An 8,935-nucleotide genomic window follows, 5' to 3' on the forward strand; every position below is an offset into this window, starting at 1 on the left:
CGGCCTGATGACAGGTTGTCGGCAGTAGATCGACTGTTTCCCTAGGCTATACTGCGTGGGATCGATGAACCCGTCTGCTATTGCTGTTCTTGATTTTACAGGAAGAAGATCAAGAGCGACTGTACCATCGATCGCTGTGACTCACTGTTGAGCTACGACCATTGCCACCGCCCAAAGGTTATAGGAAGGACTGTTTGCAGCGCCAACGGCTTTAGCTGGCATTTTTTTTCTTCTTCTGTATGAACGGACAGTATTGTACTGCTGAAAAGCTACATCACGCAATGACCTGCAGTTCAAGGAGAGAAGATAATCCGCATACCGGCACCAGTGTACACCTATTCAGGAACTCGTTGCGTTTTCTCAGTATGAATGCAGATGAGAGCCAGACGTTATTATTATTGTGTGTGTGTGCACGCGTGTGAGTGTGTGTGTGCGCGCGCACGAGCGTAAGTGTGTGTGCGCGCGCCCCTGAGTGTTTGCGCGCACGCGGGTGAGAGACAGAAATTATTTCTATTGTGTGTGCGTGCACGCGCATGAGTGTGTGTGTGTGCGCGCACGCGCGAGAGTGTGTGTGCGCGCACGCGCGTGAGTGTGTGTGTGGGCGCGCGCAGGCGCACACGTGCGTGTGCTTTTTTGTGTAACGTAATATAACATTCCAAAGATATTCACGTCATCTATTTTGTGTTCTCCCTTATGTCATTTTCTCCTCTTGTGGGAGGCAAATGAAACGACAAGTAGTAGATGCATTGCCATTAGTGATCCTGAAGGACGTGTGCGTGTGCAACAAAGTGCCTAAGTGCGCGCATGTGTGCGTGCTCGAGCATGTGCACAGGCACTTGGATGCTTATGCACTCGTGTGCGCACGCACTTCTGAAATTGCGTGTCTGCGTGCGTGAGCATGTGTGACTGCTATACTATGTTCCCACTAAGGTCAGCACATGTGCGTTCGTGTGTGTGGGGCGCAGGCGGATATGTGCACACATGTTAGAATGATAATCAAGAAGGACAGAGAGCTGTTCCGGTAATGCAGTTATGAGACACCACAGTAGGGCAAAACGCACTCAATATGCTACTGTGCTGTTGCTGCTGCTAGAGTGCACAGCGTAATTGTTGGTACACAGCTACGTGAAATGCAAGAGAACGTCTCAGCACTCTGTAAAGACTAAGTGATCATTCAAAAAGTGAAAATGTATTTCGCCACAAGACGAATTGAGGTGCAGTCCACTTATGTGAGATAAAGCATAAGTGAGCCGATACACATTGCACGATTTGCACGGAGATACTGTGTTACGCAGCAAACTCCATGTACAGGGGTACGGGTGAGGAGACTATTGATCTGAGTACTGTGCAAATACAAAATTTCACACAATTTATGATGAAGAGAACGATTCTATTTGTGAGCATAACGTAGGACTATACTGTGAAAACCCTCACGGATTGTCAGGCTTGTCTGAGCTGCTTTGGTCTGCCGCTTCATTTCGAAATAGCCCAGCCAACCGGTCCCCAGATGTTGCTGATGGTTAGCGACTTCGCAGTCATTTCTGCTTCATCCACATTTACAGCCCGAATGGAAGCCGCCGCTTGCGCTGCCATATCCTTTCCTGAAAATTTCGGCTCATGTCCAAAGCCAAACATTTTCAGCTCAGGCTCTGAGCTTTCAAGCTCGTCTGATAGGTCGGAATCGCTCATGGTGAGGACGTCTTTGTCAGAACTATTCCTTTTACATACCAAAATACTTGTACTTCTCAGCTTAGCTCAAGCAGGCTAGTCTCAATGACATAGAAGGGCGTTTTGGGGGTGTGTCGCGGCCGCATAACGTCATGGCGTGCCCCCCTCCCCCGAAAGTACAATTTAAACCGGAGATATCTCAGGAACGCTTGGTCGGATCGAAGTGGGAGCTTCACCATTCGACTCAGCATCCAAAACTCAACGGATAATGAAGTTTTGATTTTTGGGTGTAGTTCCCCTTTTATGTACGAAGTAAGTAGATCATGTAATGACTAAGTGAACATAGCTCCTACCATGGGCCCGTTTTAAAACTACATATTCATACGTATACCAACAACACCAACAAGAAGTAGGTGAACTTCAAAATCTCTCTTGGTTGCATGCTGCTGGATTAGGACTTTGCTCTGCATTTCCATCATAATGTCCACAAATACTATGCATGCTGCATGTGCTGTGTATGTGCATATTTTGTATTCGACACAATCCACGTATCTTCATTCTCTGTAGTGAGTTGGGATCAACTCAGGGTCATGCGCACCATACTTCGATGGATGCACCAAAATTAGTTTCAGAATTACAAAAAAAGTAAAAGTATGTACCCACAGAAGTTGCTCGGCAAGGAAACCACTACAAGTAAACGAGAAAGAATAATAATTATTAGTGAAGTGAATATCTAATATGTGTGGGTGCGTATGTGTGTGGGTGTGGGTGTGGGTGGGTGTATGTGTTTGTATGACATTGCATGAACGTACAATTTTTGGCATATGGATGCACACGCTCCGGAATATGCGTTCGACAATTTGGATCTACTAATGGATATGGAGACATTGACGAGTGTACAATAGGCACACATAATTGCAACACCATGGTTAATTATGAAAACAGACAATGTCTGAACCAGAAAGGATCCTTCATCTGTCCCTGTCTTCCTGGATATGCTGGTTCAGAATGTGATGGTGAGTGATTTATAAAATTGAAATGTTCGATCACATGCATAACTTAAACAGTTTTTCCAAGTTGAACTCGGATAGCGAGCCAAATTTATTATGTATAATAAAGGGAAGAAGGAAAATGGTATGAGTTATGGCTAACTTACGGACAGTACTCCTTGGCAATTTTGTCCCATTTTGTCCCACTCGCCACCTGTATATGATGTGGTTAAGTTTGGTGACCAGTTTATCATCACTAGTACCGTTTTGGCCTTCTACTTTTTGTCGTTCATAGTACGAAAATAATAAACGAATGGGAGTAAACTTGGCTCCTGGTTTGCTGTTCCAACTTCATTTTTCCATTTTCATTGCGGACAGAAACGAGAGGAAGATGATATCGGATTCTCATCTTCGCTGCTACTTGATTGGTGTTTTCCCTGTGCATATCCATTTTATATGAATGTATGTTTGCGTGCATGTGTCACTGTATAATGTGTGCCTTCGTTTGTCTGCAAATATGTTTTGTGTGATAATGTTGATCTACTCAATGGATGTGGAGACATTGACGAGTGTACAAGAGGCACGCACCGCTGCAACAACATGATCAATTTTGAAAACAGACAATGTCTGAATCAGAAAGGATCCTTCATCTGTCCCTGTCTTCCTGGATATGCTGGTTCAGAATGTGATGGTGAGTGATTTCTTAAATTGACATGTTCGATCACATGCATAAATAAAACAGTTAATCCAAGTTGAACTCGGATAGCGAGCGAAATGTATTATTGATAATAAAGGGAAGAAGGAAAATGGTATGAGTTATGGCTGACTTACGGACAGTGCACCCTGTCATTTTTATCCCATTTTGTCCCACTCGCCAACTGTATATGATCTGGTTACGTTTGGTGACCAGTTTATCATCACTCGTACCGTTTTGGCCTCCTCTAATTTGTCCTTCATAGTACGAAAAAAATAAACGAATGGGAGTAAACTTGGCTCCTGGTTTGCTGTTCTAACTTCATACTTCCATTTTCATTACGGACCGAAACGAGAGGTAGATGATATTGGATTTTTAATCTTTGCTGCTACTTGATTGGTGTTTTCCCTGTGCATATCCATTTTATAGATCAGGCAGGCACAGTGGGTTGGTCTAAGACCATGATTAATGAACGAGAGGTACCAGGTTCAAGTCCTGCTTGGAAGCGGAAGGATTTTTCCAACCGTGCTGCGACCCACAGATAATTGGGAACTCGTGGCCTGGCATGAGTAAATCATGGATGTGGCAAATGGGATTTAGGCCTTTGGCCTATGGTTGGTGGATCTGATCTATCCTCCCCCACCGTTTAGGAGCCGCATCTGACGCCTGATCATGGGGTGGTGGCGTCCCACGGAAGCGGAAAGGTGGTTCTTGACCAGGGAGTTGTACGACTTCTTGTTCTTGAACTGCCCGGTACGCGAACCCGTCGAATTTTTTTATTTTTTATTTTATATCCATTTTATATGAATGTATGTTTGCGTGCATGTGTCACTGTATAATGTGTGCCTTCGTTTGTCTGCAAATATGTTTTGTGTGATAATGTTGATCTACTCAATGGATGTGGAGACATTGACGAGTGTACAAGAGGCACGCACCGCTGCAACAACATGATCAATTTTGAAAACAGACAATGTCTGAATCAGAAAGGATCCTTCATCTGTCCCTGTCTTCCTGGATATGCTGGTTCAGAATGTGATGGTGAGTGATTTCTTAAATTGACATGTTTGATCACATGCATAAATAAAACAGTTGATCCAAGTTGAACTCGGATAGCGAGCGAAATGTATTATAGATAATAAAGGGAAGAAGGAAAATGGTATGAGTTATGGCTGACTTACGGACAGTGCTCCCTGTCATTTTTATCCCATTTTGGCCCACTCGCCAACTGTATATGATCTGGTTACGTTTGGTGACCAGTTTATCATCACTCGTACCGTTTTGGCCTCCTCTAATTTGTCCTTCATAGTACGAAAAAATAAACGAATGGGAGTAAACTTGGCTCCTGGTTTGCTGTTCTAACTTCATACTTCCATTTTCATTGCGGACCGAAACGAGAGGTAGATGATATTGGATTTTTAATCTTTGCTGCTACTTGATTGGTGTTTTCCCTGTGCATATCCATTTTATATGAATGTATGTTTGCGTTCCTGTGTCACTGTATAATGTGTGCCTTCGTTTGTCTGCAAATATGTTTTGTGTGATAATGTTTATCTATTCAATGGGTGTTTAGACATTGACGAGTGTACAAGAGGCATGCACAGTTGCAACAACATGATCAATTATAAAAACAGGCAATGTCTAAATCTGAACGGATCGTACATTTGTTCCTGTCTTTCCGGTTATGCTGGTTCAGCATGTGATGGTGAGTGATTTCTGAAGTTGAAATGTCTATAAAATGTGGAAATTATACAGATAATTATAACGCAATGAATATAGTGAGAGGTCCTGTAGAACTCAATATTGCGACAGAGCTTTCGGCCATATTTTCAATTCATTGCATTCCAACTCATCACAACCACGCGCTCTTCAGCCGAACCATACAGACACCAGCAAGGACACTTCCGTTGAGAGATAATATTGCATATGCCATTGATATATGTGGAAAGCGCGCACTTGCACCATTTCTGGTGTATAAGAATGATCATTCCTCCATTATCATCATTATCATCCTCTACTGATGAGCTCCGACAGGGAGCGAAACAGCTGTCTAGAGGCGTAGAGCAATATTATCTCTCAACGGAAGTGTCCTTGCTGGTGTCTGTATGGTTCGGCTGAAGAGCGCGTGGTTGTGATGAGTTGGTCCTGTAGAACGTTTAGGATTATTCATGACATGTGGATTTTGCTTCTGACGTGTTTTGCAGAGTGCGTTACTCACTCTATTCAATACATACATAAATCTCTTTTAGTTTCATGGAGACAATATGGCGTAAAATTGGTTCCTGTCCTGCGAACCTCAATTTGGCGGAGCTACATGATTGTACTCAAGTAGACTATAAGTGCCGGGCAATAACGTTCATTTCAAGTGTGCTTTGATCAACATGTCAGGCAACGATTTTGAACTGTGTTATAAAAATATTAAGCAGGATTGGATTGGCACATCTGTAGACTCACTGCCGATAGTATGTACTTTAAGAATCGTACATGCGGGGCAAACAACCAGGTTTCGTCTCTCGTGTTTCTTTGTTTGTCTTTGTTCCTGCTATGGACACTGATATCACCGAATTCACTGAATAAACCCAAGCTACATACGTGTTAACCAGCAGTGATTGCGTCTCTATTGTGACCTTCGCCATCTCTATCAGCCTAGTGATAATCGTCTTTGCGCTGATAATTACAGTCCTGCTCGTTCAAAACAGAAGGGTGAAATTGCAGTTAGCCCAAAGCACCACTCGGATTGTTGCTTTGCAGAATATGAAGGACACAGCCGGGAATACCACCAAACGACTCACTATCTATGAAGCATATGACACACCACAGTCTGCAGTTCAACAAGACACAGCAGTGTATTCCACAATACAATAGGACGCACCCAATGATGCGTACATGCAGTTCGAGTTCTTCGGATCTCCCCAGTCAGGAACAATGAAGTATAGCTATACGTTCGCCAAATCCATAACCACCTTATCCTACCTCGTTCGGAGTCTGTCGCGTGCTATTCTCTTCTTCCTTCTTCTCAGTCTCATGTTTCACCGTCTGTTTAATACAAAGTTCGTCGCATTATTATTTTCTTGTATTTTTCTTCCTTCTGCATCTTTTGCGGGCGATTCCTTTCTCCATTTTTAAATTTCTAATTTTTTATCAATTTGGTCTATGCTATTCCAGAAGCGCTCAATTCACAAATGCTGGGTAAATCGGGTTATAAACTTTTGGATCATATGTAGGTTAGCACACGTCGTATTGCCATCACCATTGCTTTGCCACACAAATGTCGCGACACATTTGCACCAGTTTTCAGTTTGGGCATCCAACCGCTTTTAGACATGCAAAAATGTCAGTTTCATGGACCAGTTGTATTCTTTGATGTGATTGATGAAATTAATTCTTACATGCAAATTTTCATCTGCGATCTCTTGGTTTTTTTCTCTTGTTTCAGCGCGCATAATGTTTTCCTATTCGGTGATAAGGCAGTTGGTACATTTCGTTAACTGTAGCTGCTACTCTTTACCTGTTGCTTCCTGCTTGCGCGCTTCTTTCCAGAACTGTGTTCGTTTCCGTCCAATGGGTTTATCTATGACCCGTTCACTTACTGTAGAGTGCGAAATGATTTTTGACACGGTGTATAAATCTTTCTACAACACTTTGCCTCTCCTTCTAGTATTGTATATTCCCCTTTTCTATGAACATTTCACTTTCAAATAAGAACAGTAATTTAATTGTGCTCTCGCGCCAAGAAGTCACCATCGCAGCCGCCAATCCATGTCATGGGCTTACTGGTGGCTCTCAACGACCCTTCTGTCTTGTTCAATTGTGCTCCGTGTCGTGTGACCTTGACTTTACATACACATACTGTGTAACAGCATAGACTTGGTTGATTGGATAATTCGTCGAGTGATGTTCAAACCAGAGGTTATAAAGCAAAAGAAAGGCGATAACCGCAGGAGTGAGAACAGTAGGAACACAAGGTGTTACCATAAGACAAGCAAGAAGTGTCAAGGTAAAACTATTACACTCTCCCGGCCCCATAGGAAACCCAAGTTTCTATTAGATAACACAATCCAGTTAGGAGATGCAATTGTGGAAAGGGGAATATTAAATAATCACTCATGCACATGCATAACCACATTGAAGTGTAATCCAACTCAACTCTATCACTCTCACAAGGAGATGACGCAAAACTATATCAGTCTATAACATATTACTAACTATCTCAGCAAGAGATGCATATGGCTCAGCCCAGTTAGATCAAGGCTGCTGTCGTTGTGAGGCTAGATAGTTCTGCGGCGGTTTAATATTCCGACCAGACTCATCACATAGGTAGCCAGCGGGCTCCCACGTAGCTTCGCTGCTGGGGTAACCCTTCTAATGCACCAGGAAGTGTTGCTCACCACTGCGGTGTCGGTGATTCAAAACGGCTTCGACAACAAAGCATGTGTGTCCATCTAGATCTGTGAAGGGCGGAGGCGGGGGTTGGTGTCTTCCAGGAATCGTGTTCTCTTCGCAGCGTTTAAGAGCAGTGACATTAAACACGGGATGGCAGCGAAGTTCACGGGGTAGTTCCAAGCGAAAAGCATTCGCTCCAATCTTAGCCTGGATACGATACGGACCAAACCACTTGGGTTGCAACTTCCGAGAGGGCTGGCCACGAGCTTCCGGGGTCAGTAGAAAGTCTCTGTAGACAAGAACGCTATCACTAACCTTCAAATCACTGGGCGTTCTCGTCTGGTCTGCGTATAGAGCTTGCCTAGCCTGGGCGTCGAGCATTGCATCTCGAGCTATCCTTAGTGCTACTTCCTGCTCATGAAGCCAATCGACCGAATCACTCCTTTCCCCTCCCGTAAGAATGAATTCGGGCGGGACTTAGGGTCAAACCCATAGTTCAGATAGAACAGTGTATTAGCTACAGATGACTGTAGTGAACTATTAATTGCAAACTCGCAGAGTGGTAAAAGCGAATCCCAATTGTCCTGTCTCAAGTTCACAAATGCTCTTAGAACATCTCCCACTTGCCGGTTAACTCTCTCTGTCAAACCATCCGTTTGAGGGTGGTTAGCGGTGCTGAATGCCAATTTAGTTCCTAGCTGAGAGAATACTTCTTTGAAAAAAGCTGCAGTGAATCGTGGATCGCGATCGGAAACAATGGTCGAGCTCAGCCCGTGCAGACGAAACACGTTTTAAATGTACAGTTGAGCGCTGCCCTTAGCATCAATCTTCGAGTTTGTTGGAACAAGATGTACGCACTTCGTAAGTGGGTCCACAAAGGTGTAAATTGCGTCGACGCCACGAGAAGTAAGGGGCAATCCAACAATAAAATCCATTGAGATATCCTGCCAAGGACTATTAGGTATTGGAAGTGACTGGAGAAGCCCTGTTCGTGGCTGACCTCCCTTCGCTCGCTGGCAGAGATCACAGGTTTTGACAAATCTCTTGATATCGAGACCCATTCGGGGCCAGTAGAAAAAACGTGCTAGGCGGAAGTACGTTCGATCACGACCCGGGTGGCCAGCCGTTGCACACTCATGGTGTTCTTGAATGAGCTTTAACCGGACACCGCACTGTGGTATGCACAACCGGTTATTGGGGGATG

The 8,935-nt window shown here is 44.0% G+C and overlaps 1 protein-coding gene across 2 annotated transcripts in view; it reads left to right on the top strand.

The window, feature by feature from the left end:
• LOC135811667 (fibrillin-1-like) overlaps positions 1-8,935 on the top strand; it is a 120,575-nt gene that overhangs the window by 34,956 nt on the left and 76,684 nt on the right. The window contains exons 7-11 of one of the 2 annotated variants that reach the window (XM_065324901.1): positions 2,553-2,684; positions 3,217-3,348; positions 4,258-4,389; positions 4,922-5,053; positions 5,933-7,015. In XM_065324901.1, coding sequence (XP_065180973.1) covers positions 2,553-2,684; positions 3,217-3,348; positions 4,258-4,389; positions 4,922-5,053; positions 5,933-6,213 — 809 coding nt within the window. In that variant the 3' untranslated portion in view covers positions 6,214-7,015. Of the gene's footprint in view, positions 1-2,552; positions 2,685-3,216; positions 3,349-4,257; positions 4,390-4,921; positions 5,054-5,932; positions 7,016-8,935 lie in introns of those variants that run through there. The other variant, XM_065324902.1, reaches the window with a different exon arrangement.

Source organism: Sycon ciliatum, chromosome 3, assembly GCF_964019385.1.
Source record: "Sycon ciliatum chromosome 3, ocSycCili1.1, whole genome shotgun sequence".
In the NCBI taxonomy this organism is placed as follows: Eukaryota; Metazoa; Porifera; class Calcarea; order Leucosolenida; family Sycettidae; genus Sycon; species Sycon ciliatum.